Here is a 16,843-nt window from a genome sequence, read left to right on the forward strand (position 1 = left end):
TTAGGTACATAACACATATCAGAGAAAACCTTTATTCTTCAAGCTTGATAAAGTTTAGATTTTTTTTCGCAAGGTAGGCGTGGATAAGGGACGCTGCTGTGCGCAATCGGCTGCCGCATTTCGCCCACGAATATACAGTCAATCCACTTTACAGCATATTCTGTGAAGCGCCTTGAGATGTCTAGAAGACGTGAAAAGCGCTATATCAAATGCAAGGATTATTATTATCATTATTATTTAAGGAGAAAAAACTTCTGCCCTTTTCATCTCAATCTCCCAGAATACTCTCTGTATGTCTTCCGATTGCAGAATCAAGCCATTTGCTTTTACTTGAGTTGACCATCCTAGCCTCCTCCACCATTTCACTTCGCCCACAAAATACACAGTCACTCCACTTAACAGTATAGCCTGTGAAGTGCTTTGAGATGTCTCGACGACACGATAAGGCGCCATATCAAATGCAAGGATTATTATTAGATTTCTTGTAAGCTCAGCCCTCAACAATTTTCCCCTGCAATGGGAACATAAATTGTTGAAAGAATAGCTACTCTGCTAACCCCGTCACTTTATTTCCTTATTAAGCCTTTACAGTTAAAAGCTTGGCTGCATTAACATTCATTTATCATCTTGTAGCAGCAAGCTGCACCCTTGGATTAATTCTCTATTTAGATTTAGAAGTAGACCAATGGTTCAATGTCCAACGATAGCAGATGCAGCTGACAAACATTTTGTGATACACTTAGCATTATTAAAGGCTGTGTAATTACCGTGCTTCAGTGGTTTGATGTTAAAAGGTGTTCAAAATCACGTTCATTTTCCCTCGCTGAAGAATGGCCTTAAAAGGTACTAATGGACGGCTGTAAATGTGACAAATAAGGAATAGATCACAACCAATGTTCCCCGAAACCATATAATGCAACACGCTTAATTGAACAATAAATCAGCTCTTGATATATAAGCAGTTTATCAATGGTGAGTTGTATTGCCCCTAAAGCTTGTTTTCGAATCAATTGCATTGAAAACCATTGCCATCAAGATGTAACATCGCACTTGTTTAAAGACTATGCTTTTTTGGGAGAGGGCTGGCTGCATGTTGATCCCATTTTTTTCCGTAATGTATCAGCGACTTGTTGGTTTAGCCAGAACTTGTGGGATCTGGATCATTAATTTGTTGGTTAATAGAAAACAGAGGAGTTATCAATTACAATCACTTGAGTTGAGCAGCTGTGACCAGTGAAGTCTGCCTGGAATTAATACTGAGGGTTCCAGCTGTTCATTAAATCCATTAACCTCGCCAAAGGTACTTTGCACTGAGTTTGAGGATGATCGAAAATTGCTTGAGGATATTAGCAACATTGAGAGTGACCGGTAGTCACGTAGTAACTGAGTAGATGAACAGCAAATTGGGTAAAATATTGAGAAATAATATAGAATCTTGAGCTGTGGATCTGTAGCTAGTGATTGGGATGAAACAACACCCTTTGCAGCCATTGATAAGTCACACTGAAATTCTCCAGTAACACTAATTGGTATCATTATCCAGTGTGTGGTTTGCCAATCACACTGCAGTGTCATCAATACAGAACGTTCCCTTTATATATTCATAATAATCCTTACATTTGATATAGCGCCTTTTCATATCGTTGCAGCATCTCAAAGCGCTTCAGAATATACTGTAAAGTGAATTGACTGTATTTTGTGGGCGAAATAGGGCAATGAGAGCCAAAGGATCAAACATTTTACGGTCAATGACATATTTCCCAAGCTATCACTAACATTGGAAGCTGCTGAGACTGGTCTTAGGTGGGTTTATAATCCTTTTCAAATTGTTTCTTTCGGGAAGGATCTAAACTGTTTGGTTAACTTGAACAGATAGTGTCAAGTGGTGGGTTCAGCATGAAACTGGACTAGAAAGGGGTCATTACCAGGGCCAACACTAACCTCATGAAGCTGTTCACTTCATCACTTTCCTCTTGCATTGAAGGATTCCAGACTGATGTCCTTATCTAAATGGTATTCCGCTGGCAGGTCATTTTGGTTTGGTTAATTTCAACAGGTTTTGACAAAGATTAACCCTTAGAGCTTCGAACAGCATTAACCCACCAAAAAGAAAATGGGAAAAAAAAGCAGTTTAAATCGTTGTTTATTTTAAGAATTGTGAGAATGGTACAAACGTTCCTTCAATAGTGTGTGCTTTGCCAGAGATACCTGAACTTATGTATCTCAGACAACATCAGCCAATATTTATTGAAATAAAAAGAAACAAAAATAATTGCAACTGCTGAAAATCTACAGTTCAAATCAATAAAGATCTGAAAGTGGAAAAAAAACATTTAATGCTTTGGATTTAAACTCAACATCAGAACTCAATATACATGACTTCTGATGGAAGCTGCAAGCATCACTACACATTTTTTTTCTTTCAGGTTCTTACTGTCTGTCCTGTTGTGAATTTCATGTGTTCCTGTTTATAAAATTAAGAATCCTTAAACTTGATTTAGCGCCTTTCGTCGTTGAAACATCTCAAAGCGCTTCACAGGATTTCCATTGAAGTGTGGTGACTTTTCTTTGTAGGCACAGCACAGCGATGTCCCACAAACACAGCCAGGAAGTGTTAACTGATAGAACTGCACCAAAAATACAAAAGAGCTTCATTTTGAGAATACTGGTCTTGCTGTCCAAACTGAAGTCTGTGCCCATCTAGCAATGTCTCACTGAGGAGGTAGGCGAACTGGATGCAGTATGCAATGATGCTTGCCTGTGTCTGCTGGACACTCGGTGTCTCTCGGATAATCTCACAGAGTTTTCATAGGATTATAGATTGATCCTTGCTTTCTCTGCACATGCAAGGTCCCTCTTACTGAGCATTAATTCAAATCTCTGGGGCAAATGTACCATCACACCATCAGTTGCTGATCTTATCACTCGGACAGTGCTACTTGACCCCTCTCCCCCCCCCGCCCCCACCAAAAAAATCATCCTTCATATTACATGTATTACAAGTGACTGAAAGCACGACAGTAACCAAGGTGTTGATTTAGTATTATTTACATTCAGTACATTTTCCAACAAATTCTTTCATGTAACACGCAAGCTAATTGAAGCTATCATAAATCCATCAACGTGGTCAGAGCGCCGCAGAAACATGAGTCTTTTCAAGCCTCACTAAAGAGGTTGAACTGCATGGTTCTTGTATAAAGACCTACAACTGATCAGACATTTATGGTACTTGGCAGTACGGCTCCTCTTGACTCACTGAAGAGCAGGAGAAACAGATCTGTCCACCAGGATGCAATGTCCCCTTGGCTTTTAAGTGCAGAAAGCTGCTCCTTTTTAATGAACCAGTGAGGATGCAACCAAACCTATCATCAAGTGGATACTTAAAAACACAAACCACAATTTCAGTTATTATTGGACTTGCTACAAAATGCCTTCCCTAGAATGCCATGATAATATTAAAAAGGCAGCGTGGTCTACTGATTTGTCACCTATGTTCCTATCTTTAAAGAGTTGTGTGATCAAATACACTTCCTTTGAACTGAGATCTAGTTCTACAACCTTACTCATTCACTTCCGGCTCATCTAACCTGCCCTTGATCCATCTCCCTGGCTAATGATACAGAAGGAAAGATGGAGATGATGATAAATGCAGTGCATCGGACAGAATCACAGTGAAGGAGAACTACACTGGCAGGCCCATCTCATTATTAATGCTCAGATAATAGTATGAAGAGCGTTTTGACAGTGACGTTGAAGAAATCACTGTTCCCAAGCAGCATCTCCGTGAACATCCTCCCACATTAAAGTAACAATCCCCAGTATCTGCCATGACTGTTATTGTCACAGCGGAGTGCTGCATCAGAACCTAAGTCAGCAAAGACGTTTCTTTAAACATCCGCTAGGTTTCTTTAAACCTTCCACTGCAAATACCAGTTGTAAAGAAAAAGTGTTTGGCACTTTGGAAGCTGAGAAGATCAGTCATTAATCAAAAGAAAGGCTTTCACTTCTAGTTCATGAAGAGAGTAAATAGTCTACAAAAGATGTTTTGTGTGACGTCAATTCAACAACCATTTTAAATGCTCAGAAGTTTATAGAAACATCTGCACTTCACCTTGGTTGAGGAATCCACGGAATATTCATGGGTAGGTTGTGCTTGCGTCAATTTAGGAGATGAAGAACAGGGTCGGAAAGAGAGAGAGAGAGAGTGAGCTGTTATTGTGACAGAAATAGATAGCAGTAGGACTGAGCACTGAAAGCAGATGATCAAATGACACCCTCTCTGAGGATCCCATATGGAGTCACTCAAGAGGGAATAAAAGAATTGGGCAACCTGGGAATTTTAATTATCTGTTACTTAGTAAAGATTAGGGTTGGGCTGACACACACACACACACACAAATCCACTCATGTGCTTTCTTCAAAAACGCTCTGCCTTAATGCCGACACTCTTGTTGAATGCAGAGGATTGTGCGACCATAGATTGAATATGGATTGGATCCATTTAGATTCTTGGCAAAAGTCATCGTCAGGCACTATTAGCAAGATGGAGGGACACCACTTTTTGAGGAGGGGAGTGGGGAGCGGGATGTCACAATTTGTGAGATATAGCGATGCTACGATGAAGTGGTGGAGGAATGTTGCTATTCATGACAGTAGGAGAAAGTACGGCTATCTGTGAGAAATGGGTTGCTGTCACTCTCCTGCTTCTTATCCTGTTGAGTTACTGGCTGAGATGGGAAATGTAGAGAAAAAAATCACACAGCGTCTTCTATTTCATAGCAGCGAGCCGGGAAGCCAAGTTCTCCTGAAGGTAGTGGAGCAGGTACAGTTCATAATGTTCCGCAGACTCTGGGACACGAATGCTGTGCCGCTCCTGAGGGTACATCTGAAAGGGGAGGAAAACGGTGATAAAAATGGGAAAGGGACACGCGTATCTGCTAACGTTTATAACTCCACTGGAATATATTATAATTTGTATTTGAAATATCAAATACAAGGATTATTACTATAATAACAGGCTCTCAGCTCCATCCGCCACAAAAACTCCATACCAAATGATCAACAGTCTGAAGAGGTTGAACTTTTCTGAGACAATGATCTGTGGAGCAGTATGCATGGCATCTGACCCAAAGTCACAATGCCAATCAGCCAGCCTTTGTGATCATGGCCAAAATAACTGGGGCTGGCAAACTAATTCCATTGAGAGGTACATCGGTCTAGTGTCCACAGAGACCAGTCTGGGCTGCACTATTCTCTCCTCCTCCCAAATATAGACAGAAAGGGAAGGGAGAACTCCCATTTCACACCCTGGCAAACAGCTTCCTGGGTGATACACACAGGCCAATACATTACCTGCAAGTCGTAGGGTTTGCCCGCTCGGACGAGGAAGCTGAGAAATAGAGTGGTATGAGCAAAGTGAACGTTTTCATCCAGGAATCCATGTAGGAGCAGTAGTCGATTTGGTCTGTAGGTGAGAGAACAATTTTGGTTGTTATGCCTTGGCACAGTTTGCTCCTTAATACCTGTTCGGCGCAAAGTGGAGAGTGCAGCAAAACGGTCGCGAGTTCCACAGATCTTAGGGTCGATAACAGTCACCAGAGCCTGTAGCAAATAATGCACTAAACAGGATACAAGTCGCACCTGGCTGAGAACTGTCAGACACAACAGAGACCAACAACTGGTGATTACTTACTCGAGAGGCAAGTGATCAACTTGCATTGCTACTGATCCAAGATCATAATCGTGTTCGTTTTGGTCTGGCAGGCCCATGTAGCGTTCTGTGTAACCAGTATCATAAAACATCCACAGTGTGACTGGGGCTCCAGCTATTGCAACCTGCAATGGAACAAGTTCCAGTTCAAGGGCATTTAATAATTATACTAATAATAAATATAATATAATAATGTAGCACTTTATCATGTCGTTGAGACTTCTCAAAAAAGGGATAAGCAGAATACATTGTAAAGTGAATTGACTGGGTATTTTGTGGGCGAAACGCACAAAGTACACCTTCCTGACCATCTTCGACCACTATAACCCCACCCTCCAGTAATCTATCCACCAACAGCCTCCTGAAAACCTACCTGAAAAGCTGCCTGTGGTCATTTCATTCTCTCCCACACCCCTCCGCTGTCCCTGTTGGTATCTGGTACCATCTCTGTAAGGTGCTGCAATAGCGCAAGTTGTTGTTGTTACTGGTGAATGAATGCTAGGATAGATATCGCGTGAATCGGAACAAGTGAACACACGCACCTTAAATATTTCTGGTCTGCGCACCAGTGCCATGAGGGACAGGTAGCCTCCATACGACCAGCCGTGAATTGCAATGCGATCCTTGTCGATGAACCTGTACTTTGCTGCCAGATACTGCAGTCCCTCCGCCTGATCTTCCACCTCTACCTGACCCTGCCAAGGAAAGTCACAATCACAAACTTTACTTCCAACTCCACATACTCCCCAGTAAAAGAAAGACAGAGTTAAACTGCACATCTACATATTATTTATCGGACTGTGGGTGAACCCCCACCTCCTCCACCCTGACGCCTACCTTGCCAATCCCTCACCCCTCCCTCTCCACCTCAACCCCCCAAACCCACTCGGTTACCAATAGATCTGACACCGTGTTGCTCCCACCTACCATGCTGCACTTCAAGGCACCTTCAAACTTAAGGCCTCTGTGACAGGAGCCCCTGGAGTCGATGACAACGACCACATAGCCAAGCTCCGCCAGTGTGTTCAGACGCAGGTACTTGACTCCTTTAAAGCGATTGTTCACCAACTGCACCTGTGGGTGGAGAATGAGGTACAGTTAGAGTTTCAATCAGCAACAGATTGAAACCTACAAACAGAGGGACTAACTAACTCAGTGATGCCAACACCCGATCGCAACAATAGCATCGAGCTTGATGTTCGCACATCCAATCTCACACTACGCGTGGAACTAACAATGGCTGCCCCACTGCCTTCCCTGACAGTGGGAGGTGGGTACGGTTGAGAAATCAAAAAGAACGAGTGAGGAAAACTGTTTCACAAAGGTAAAGGCGGGAGGAAAGGAGGCACAAGTGACAACTAACTAACAACAAGTTGTGTTCATATAGCACTCCTCACGCAGGATAGCGTCCCAGAGCACAAACCTACCTGGGGCCCACCGTACGTGTAGAGGAGAGTGGCATATTTCTTGCCCGGCTGCAGGTCATGAGGCTTGAACATCATCCCATGTAACGTGTACCCTGACGTGCTGTCAAAGCTGAACATTACTGGAGGAATGTAATCCGGAGGGCAACCTGTAATAACAAGCAGAGGAGAAAGGGAAGAGGTTCATGGGCGAGGCTTTGGGCCACATGTTTTATTAGGGTTGGAGGTCAGAGAGAGGCAGGTAACAGAGAGTATGTGCATTTCACTGTGGCAACGCTTGCCCCCATTTCCCTCCGTGTCAGAATTTCACACGCTAACTTCTGCCCCCGTGTTCTTTTCGCACAACTATATCACTGTGTTACCTCGTGTGGATTCAGAGAACAAAATGCTTAGCGCTGACCATCGACTGCAGAATGACTGTACCTGGTGATTCCAACATTGTGGCCCAAAATTCCCTCTGCTTGTGGAGAGGGTTTTCCTCTGGTCCCGTGAGCCGGAAAACATGGACGCTGTGTGGTTCCTCCTGGCTGCTGAACTTGCTTACGAACATGTCAAAATTCTGCAAATAATAGAGACGTCCATTGTCACTCCGCTGCATGCACCGTCGACACAATACAAAATTCCACGTTGGGAGGATGTCCCAAGGCGCATCAACTAACTGGACAGGGTGGAAATCGGCGTGACCGTATCTGTGAAGCGGGACGTTTCGATATCCTGCTGCGCTGTCTCAATGGTAGAATTATTCTCGTTTACAGTAAATATGTTGTCGAATCTTGTAGCTGCATTTTATTTTGGTCAGCTAGGCACCATGCTTATGAGTATCCAAACCAAACTGAGAATTCCATGCATCCCACCTATATTGTTAATAATCACGGGTTTGCCAACAGAGAAAGTTGTTACCTGGCTGACAGTACAGGTGTGAGAGTAGCCTAGCTGTGTCAATCGCACAACCTCGCCAGGGGTTTGACAGCTCACCACGTACAGATGGTGCTCTAAAGGAGTGTCCTTTGTGCCTTGAAAATAAACAAGTTGCGAAGCTTCATTGACCCAAATCTGTCAAGACAAACAAACAAAGCGCGTGGCTTGTGAAAGAACAAAAGTGCCTCCTTTTCCGAAACGAGGAAAAATTAAGAGAGAATTTTGCTGGGTGGTGCGATACGTACATTAGACCCATGTCTCCCCAGCACCTCCCACTCGCCACTGGTCAGGGGTAGTTCTTCTTTAATTCGACACTTAAAATCATCTGGGAAAAAGGACATGTCAATAAATCAGCTTCCGCTCTGCGAAGGCAAACACAAGGAGCGCTTTAGCCGAAAATAGTCAAGTATCAACAACACTCAAGTGCGTAAAGAGCACACAGGCCATTTGTCACATGGGAGACAGGGCATGGGGAGCTGGAGGAGTCGAACAACTCCTGTACGTGCATTTGTGTGTGGGTGGATGGGTACATGGAATTTGAGAGAAGTCGTATCTTTTCTTTAGCTGGAGCTCAGTCGGGGATTTTACCTGGAGAGGGCGTCCTGCCGCTCGATCGCTTGTACTTGCTCTCCTCCAAGGCAGCTGTGATTCTGTAAAGATGTCGGAAGCCAGTTTTACATTCAGAGGCAAAAATGAACTGGATCTCATCCTCTTTTGTCTGAGGAAATATGTGAAGTATATCGTGTATCTGCAGGGAGAGGAGGAGTGTGAATTCAGAATTAGTCACCAGATCGCACCTTGCTTCATAATGATGTACTCGGGAGGAGACTCGCTTAAAAGGCACGAACCTTAAATTACTGACACAGCACTGAAAGCGTTGGCAGGATCCAAATAGACTGAGATGCAACTCAATGACACGAGTGTGTCAAAGTAAGGCAACTGAGCATCTCTCCACTGCTGGCAACCTGAGACAGCACTTGTCAGGCCAACAATAGCATCGCCAGATTTCCCTGCCTGGTTCTTACTAATTGCCTTAACGCCAGCACTCAAACGAGCACAGCGGCAACAAACACAAGCTTCTTCAAACAAATGCCTCACCACCCTGAAGTCGGTTCACCTCCAGTGTATCACCTCCCCCACAAGAAGATACGTGGCATATCGTACTTATTTTTACAATCTCCTGAAAGGCTAGTGCATCCACCAGGAATCAAACCCAGAATCTTCTGGTCCAAAGTCCAGTGTTTGGCTGACTGTAGTTACCCGGGATGTTTTTTTTTCCCACGTGAATATTTACTGGAGCATGTGTCCACATCCCACGCAAAAATAACACTGGAGTGAAAACTTGCAATCACAATGCTCGGCGGGTTGGGTTAACAGGCGTGGACATAATATAGCCGCTACGTACATTTATCCAAATGTCTGTTGTTTCTTGAAGCACAATCAATGGTGTCACGCTGTCAGGCACAGACTCCACCAGTTTCTGCTGCTCTGTTGCATCATCCACTACGGGGATGAATAAAGCAGGGGAAATCAGGACAATCTGGAGTCTGGTTTGGGGTCGATCGAGCATGATGGCCCAGGCACTGCGAGGAAATCAATATTTCATAGATTCAGACACATGAACACTCGGTTCATTTTTGCAGAGCGCAATAGTACAATGCCGCTCCTCTGGACGCTGATGAGAATTTCAGCTCGTGAATGATTCGGGGATGAATGACATAGCTTTGCGCCTGGAATTGCGGGCTACAAGATGTGAGCGATATTTGTGGCATACGCACTATTTCCCTTCTCGAGTCCACCCGACCCGTGCAATGTATTCCGTCCCTTGAAAAAGGTCCTCAAAGGGTTGGACCAGCTCCTTGTCGACGACGCTCACGATCTAGAGAGGAGAAACAACAGCGCCGCGGTTATTGTCAAGAGAAACCCCTCGCGCTGGAAATTTGGTGACTATGACTAGGTGCTCACCCTTCCGTCAGCATTTATTGTTACTTCGGACATCTTGAAAGTTATCTTTGGATTTGGAGTCCCTACAATATCAAAAAAAACACTGAGACATAAATTCAGCTTTCAACGTGCAATATCGTCTTCACGTACATCCTTTTCATCTTACACACAAGTCAGTCAAAGGAGGAAAATGTATAGCTTGCCACTGATATTGCTTTCCCGCAAGCTTTCCCGCTGCTTATAATCTCAAGATGTTACCACTACACTTCTGAACATCGGGGTGCGTCAAAACAACGTTAACACTACTTTCTTTCTGTGCAGTATAATAATGCATCGCATTTCTTGTTGCTCTGATGGGAGAGAAGAATTCTGTCCTAACCGTACAGCTTCACTCAAAATAAACCCTAAAGATTTCAAACAAATATATTTTTGTTGCCAGGTGTCTGACTGCATTTTCCAGAGCTCACTGTTCCTAAGGCGTATTCCACTGAAGGGAAGTACTGACAGAACCACGACACCCTTAAGATTAGTCACAGTGAAACTCGGAGCTTAATGATAAAAAAATAAAAATAAAATGTAAAAAAATAACAATTTGGTCACCCAACACACGACTGTTTGTGGGACGCTGTTGTGCACAATTGGCTGCCGCATTTCGCCCACAAATATACAGCCACTGCACTTTTCATTATATTCTTTGAAGCACTTTGAGCTATCTGAACGACGTGCTAAGGGGCTATATCAAATGCAAAGATTATTAAATTAATATAAAATAATAATTCTAGAATTTGATATAGTGCCTTATCACGTCATTGAGACGTTTCAAAGCACTTCACAGAATATACAGTAAAGTACATTCTATATATATATAACAATTAAAATATATATAGTGTCACTTATTTAATATAAAATAATGAGTTTGGAGCCATGTTCACATATTGTAAATTAAACACAAACGGGAGCTCTGCTCCGTTTGATATAAGTTGTTAAAATATCGGCTCTTTTTGTATAAAAAGGCAGCCTTGTGGGAGATACGATCGGGTATTTAAAATCTATCATGTGTGGAATTATTTATCTCAAGGGAGAATGTGGCACAGCATTGCGAGAGGCCTCGGAACTCGGCGAGGGTTAGCCTTCAGCCCATCCGTGAGGAGAAACGCAGGTGGAAGCCTTTCTGACAACTTTCCCGCTCGAAGTCAGTGGGGCAGTCAGCAACAGGTCCCGTCTCAAAACGACAGCTGCCGCAATGTCGGTGCGTACTGAGGCAACACGGAATTATTTATTGGTGCCCCCAAATGTGGCGAAAAAAATGAAAAGAAAATATTTTGAAAAGTTTTTCGAAAACAAACGGAAGCGCCACTGGAGCGATTAGACGACTTATAAAGGTAGGACCTATGGCAGCTTTACGGTAACCCCACGTACGGTCGAATAATAATAAAAAAAAAGAGAGGTGAAATCTTAAAAATGTGATTAAAATTTGTGCCAAATCGCTTGACAGGACAGTATTGCGTGAAGCGCTTTCAGGCGTCTCGAGGGCGCGATATCAAACGCGAGGGTTGCTGTTACGTTCCTATTGAAATCGAGTGGCTTTCAGACGCCCTTCAGAGTGGCCGAGCGGAGAAAAGCCCCGTTGACGCCTTTCTCACAACTTTCCCGCTCAAAGTCGGAGGGCCAATCGGAAACAGGTCGCGCCGCTGTCCAATCGGACGCCTCCCGCCGGACCGCCAATCGGCCGGCGAGCGGAGTCGCCGACCAATGGGTCGTGTGCGTTTTTTCCATCCTCGCCAATCGGCTGAGGGCTGGTCAACGCCGAGGTGCATAAAGGTGGGTCCGTCGGCTCTGAAAGTCAGACCCCCCCCCCGGAGCGACGCCCGAGAGGAGGAGACGAGAAGAAGAGGGGACGAGAAGAGGAGGAGACGGGAAGAGGAGACGGGAAGAGGAGACGGGAAGAGGAGACGGGAAGAGGAGACGAGAAGAGGAGGAGACGGGAAGAGGAGATGAGAAGAGGAGACGGGAAGAGGAGACGAGAAGAGGAGACGGGAAGAGGAGACGGGAAGAGGAGACGAGAAGAAGAGGAGATGAGGAGACGAGAAGAAGAGCTACAACTGCGGGGAGTGTCTGTAACCCAGACAGGCAGATGAGAAGAGAAGGGAATAAAGAGCTATAACCTGGGGGGGGGGGGGGGGAGAGGTACAAAAGAGCTATAACCAGACGCGCGTTCCCGAGAAGACGAGAAGACCGGCAGAAGCTACAACTTGAGAGTGAATGATAAAAGAGCAATAAAGCAGGGTAACGTGTCAGGCACGCCGCCCTATATGTTGGGCGCTAAAGCGACGCAAGTTGCTGTTGCTGCTGTTGTTTTGGAAAAGAAGAGAAAATCAGAGAAGGGACGAAAATCTCCAGGGACAGAGTCAGGTAGGATATATATAGTGGGGAGGCAATCCGGGATGGAGTTGCGCAGTGGGAAGGCACTCCGGGATGGAGTTGCGCAGTGGGAAGGCACTCCGGGATGGAGTTGCGCAGTGGGAAGGCACTCCGGGATGGAGTTGCGCAGTGGGAAGGCACTCCGGGATGGAGTTGCGCAGTGGAAGGCCTCCGGATGGAGTTGCGCAGTGGGAAGGCACTCCGGGATGGAGTTGCGCAGTGGGAAGGCACTCCGGGATGGAGTTGCGCAGTGGGAAGGCACTCCGGGATGGAGTTGCGCAGTGGGAAGGCACTCCGGGATGGAGTTGCGCAGTGGGAAGGCACCCGGGATGGAGTTGCGCAGTGGAAAGGGTCTCCGGGACGGAATTGCGCAGTGGAAAGGGTCTCTGGGATAGAGTTGCACAGTGGGAAGGCAACCAGGGATGGAGTTGCAGTGGGAAGGCACTCCAGGATGGAGTTGCGCAGTGGAAAGGGCCTCCGGGATGGAGTTGCGCAGTGGGAAGGCACTCCGGGATGGAGTTGCGCAGTGGGAAGGCACTCCGGGATGGAGTTGCGCAGTGGGAAGGCACTCCGGGATGGAGTTGCGCAGTGGGAAGGCACTCCAGGATGGAGTTGCGCAGTGGAAAGGGTCTCCGGGATGGAGTTGCGCAGTGGGAAAGGTCTCCGGGATGGAGTTACTCAGTGGGAAAGGTCTCCGGGATGGAGTTACGCAAGTGCTAGTTTAGTGTAGCTCCCAAGAGTCAGATGCTGAGAGTCAGTGCCCTTCAGGACGGGTTCAGTTTCTGCCAGGGCCGGGTTAGTGTGGATACTGTGTCAGTGAGTGCCAGGCCTGGTCAGTCTGGCTGGACAATTAAGTGTCTGTCAGGCCCGGTTCAGTGACGGCTGCCGAGTTAGTGTGTGCCGGGGCTGAGAGCAGTGCGTGCCACAGCTGGTTCAATGTGGCTGCGCAATCAGTATGTAGCTGCCAAGAGTCAGTGCCTTCGACCACGCATTCGGCCACCCTCCTACCCCTGCCCTCCACCACCCCCGATCCCAACCCCCTGCGCGGGGCCAAATCCCTGACTGTCCAGTGCCTTGGGATGTCCTCCCGACGTGAAAGACGCGAAACAAACGTAGGTTGTGGGGAAAAAGGCTGCGTCGCCAAGTACAGGTAATCATGTTACAGTAAATTCTGTGAAGCTCTTTGAGACGTCTCTGAGACGTGATAAGGTACTGTATCAAATGCAAGGGTTATTATTATTATTATTATTATTAAGTGTTGTACACCCAGATTCCTGAACATTGCTCTTTCACGTAATCACACCTTTCGACACGCAGGGAAATGGAATCGAGGTGATTTAAGGTACAAAATTAAGACAATTAGAGAATGCAGAGGAGGACTGACTGAAGTGAGCGCCACACAACCATTCCCCTCGCCTACCTGTTCGTGGGTATCTGTACGAATCAGACCTCCGTGTGTCAAGCATGGGCGACATTACATGGATAATTTCAACTTCTGATTCATCATTCTCTTCATAAAGGATCCTGAAAACCTTCCCTCCATCTGGAGCTGAAACAGAAATGACATTTATTTCAATACGTTAAGCATAATCTTCTACCTACTTTACCTGAGGCTGTTCATCTGATTCGGGAAAACTCCATGAGCTTGAGAGTCTATTGGGAAAGGACTGGGCTCAATGGGTCCAAATGGCCTTTTCTGGGTCCATATAGTCTTATAATAATCCTTGCATTTAATATAACTCCCTATCAAGTCTTTGAAACGTCTCAAAGCGCTTCACAAAATATACTGAAAAGTGAATTGACTGTATATTTTGTGGGCGAAATGCGGCAGCCAATTGCGCACAGCAACGTCCCACAAACAGTCATGGATTAAGTGACCAATATTTATTTATTTTTTTGAAGGGATGATTACCACCCAGAAAAGCGACCCGCAAATCGACCTACTACCGGGTTCCTACGTTACTGCTGGGTAAACAGAGGCGGTTGGAGTAAGGAAACTTGCCCAACGTTTCGCTTCGCAAGGGAATCGAATCCGGGTCCTCTCGCTGGCGAGGCGCGTGCTCTAACCTCTAAACTACAGGGTTCCTAGTTATGAGGAACAGCAGCAACAACTTGCATTTATATAGCACCCTTTACGCAGGATAGCTTCTCGGAGTGCTCGGAAACAGAAGGATGGGAAATCCTTTTTAGCACCATGATGGGTAAGATTTATGAACATATTGTGTGAAGTAAACTTGCTCGAGTGGTTCATAAGTCAAACCCATCTGCTTGCAATGTGATGGACACCAGCTCATTTCAGTTAGCATTGCGAGAAGAGAGACACTTACTGCGCTCGGCCACAGGACACCACCAGTAGCCTGTATACCGGTCAAACTCTTCCTGGAGCACGAACGTGGCGATGCCTGCGGATTTGGGATCGTCCTCCAGATTCGGCAAATCTTGACGGCAAGACAAGGGAGACTGTCATCCCATAGAATACTGGAAAGATGGGTGCATTCTCTCGCTCATCTGACCACCTTTCATTAATAACAACAATCCTTGCCTTCGATATAGCGCCTTATCACGCGTTCAAGACACCTCAAAGCGCTTCACGGATTATACTACCAAGTGAATTGACTGTATCGTTTGTGGGTGAAACGCGGCAGCCAATTGGGCACAGCAATGTCCCACAAACAGTGGTGAATTTGTTTTTTAATGTTTTGGACAGTATTTGGTACCGGAATAGGTTATACAGCCAGCTTCATTATCAAGTCTATGACAACTCTTTAATTCCATTCCCCTCATTTACTTACTTATGAAGCATATCTATCTTTCTTGGTCTGGACTCTATCCGAATGTAGCCGGTCTGAGACACTCATCACTACCTTTATGTGCGAAGGTGAGCCTCTTTTCTTCCCCCGTTTCAATGTTACAAATCCACAAGTCATTGCAGTGGATAAATGAAACCCAATCCGGATCAGCTGGGCATATTTTGGGATCCATCCGGATTTTGGGACAGTCAGTCTTGATCGTCAAAGGGTTTAGGGGTTGTTTCTGCAATTAAAACAACGATTACCTATTATTATTGTTAATAATAATAACAACAAAGAACACAAATGAAACCGATACCAATTTAACAGTTTATCGCCGGTCCTCGCCCGGTGGAAAGGGGTGGGGTTGGGCACTGTGTCTCAACGGTGAGTGTTAGCGAGTGGGGAAGCAGCAAAACTAGACCCAGATCCCTCCTCACCCAATGTGCACACACAAGCGCCCTTTTCCAGCAAGGAGGAGGCAAAAAAAATGTGCCCATTGGAGAGCGACCAAGAGGAAGGATGGATAAGGATCTAAAAGAAAAAAAAGTTACGGTCAAGCCTTTGGTAAGTGGGAATAAAATAGGAGAGACTCACAGTGAAGCCGCTTTGACCACCGTCCTTCACGTAATAGATGATGTTACTGGCCTGGAACAGCAACATTCCACTTTCCTTGTGGAAATCATACGAGGCAATTCCAATGGTTCCGATGCGCTTCCTTTCTCTCAGCAATTCCTCTTCGCGGCAGTAAATCCCGTAGTCAGGAGTGGCCTGGGAGAGGAGAGACAGCAAAGAGTAACGAGGTGCCAGCCCGGCTCAATTGTGTTAATAATTAGGTAAGAGTATCGTGTTTATTCTATTTAAAAAAAAGTAAAGCTCACTACCTATAATTAACTTGGTGACATACAACACAATAATACAACACAGATGTACGAAACAAACACGTATCCAGACACTGTTCCGTACTCCAGACCAAACTGTAGTACTGACGATAGAGGGACAACAACACGTATCCGGGCACTGTTTCGTACTCCCGACTAAACAGTAGACCCAGGATCACACCTTGACATACACCGGAGAGATCAGTCCCCGGAAATACCCCTCAGAGACAACTGACTCATAATACCAACACTAAACAGAGACTGGCGTCCAGTAAACCCTCGGACCCAACCAGTCATACACAACAATATTCAATCGACAGTGGTAACATCAAATCACAGAGAGTGGCTCCGGTAAACTCAACAGACACAACCGGCTATTAGTCCAGCATCTAACTTGTACTGCCTAACCTGACTTCTGGGTTTCACTGGACCAACAACCACTACCACTGTTATTGCTTCTCTGTCTAGCAAACAGAACCAAAACCATATCACCCACTACACCTCCTCTTTCGCTTTTAATGGTCACTTTCTTACTCAAGGTAAATTCCCTCATCCCTGTACATACACATAGATGCAATAGAATCGATATCGATTCCACTTGGGAAGTGCGCTGATCCTCTACGCAACGTTCAAGCTCCACGCGGAGTGTTTAAGCTCACAGTCCAGGCTGTGGATACATAGCAACAACAATAATAATCCTTGCATTTGATACAGCGCCTTGTTATGCATGAAAGAGTTTCACAGAATATACTGTTA

General features: G+C 45.4%; 1 protein-coding gene across 1 annotated transcript in view; it reads right to left on the minus strand.

Moving 5' to 3' along the window:
* Positions 1-2,125: 2,125 nt before the first annotated feature.
* The window catches only part of LOC103186702 (dipeptidyl peptidase 8), an 18,240-nt gene continuing 3,522 nt past the window's right edge, over positions 2,126-16,843 (minus strand). The window contains 17 exon segments of the mRNA XM_042344075.1: positions 2,126-4,885; positions 5,353-5,464; positions 5,693-5,835; positions 6,253-6,405; positions 6,638-6,784; positions 7,138-7,283; positions 7,558-7,693; positions 8,035-8,187; positions 8,298-8,377; positions 8,641-8,800; positions 9,458-9,635; positions 9,831-9,931; positions 10,018-10,079; positions 13,838-13,966; positions 14,745-14,855; positions 15,282-15,450; positions 15,804-15,977. Of these exon segments, the coding sequence (XP_042200009.1) occupies positions 4,769-4,885; positions 5,353-5,464; positions 5,693-5,835; positions 6,253-6,405; positions 6,638-6,784; positions 7,138-7,283; positions 7,558-7,693; positions 8,035-8,187; positions 8,298-8,377; positions 8,641-8,800; positions 9,458-9,635; positions 9,831-9,931; positions 10,018-10,079; positions 13,838-13,966; positions 14,745-14,855; positions 15,282-15,450; positions 15,804-15,977 (2,271 nt within the window). The 3' untranslated portion in view covers positions 2,126-4,768.

This window comes from Callorhinchus milii, unplaced genomic scaffold (genome assembly GCF_018977255.1).
Source record: "Callorhinchus milii isolate IMCB2004 unplaced genomic scaffold, IMCB_Cmil_1.0 Scaffold26, whole genome shotgun sequence".
In the NCBI taxonomy this organism is placed as follows: Eukaryota; Metazoa; Chordata; class Chondrichthyes; order Chimaeriformes; family Callorhinchidae; genus Callorhinchus; species Callorhinchus milii.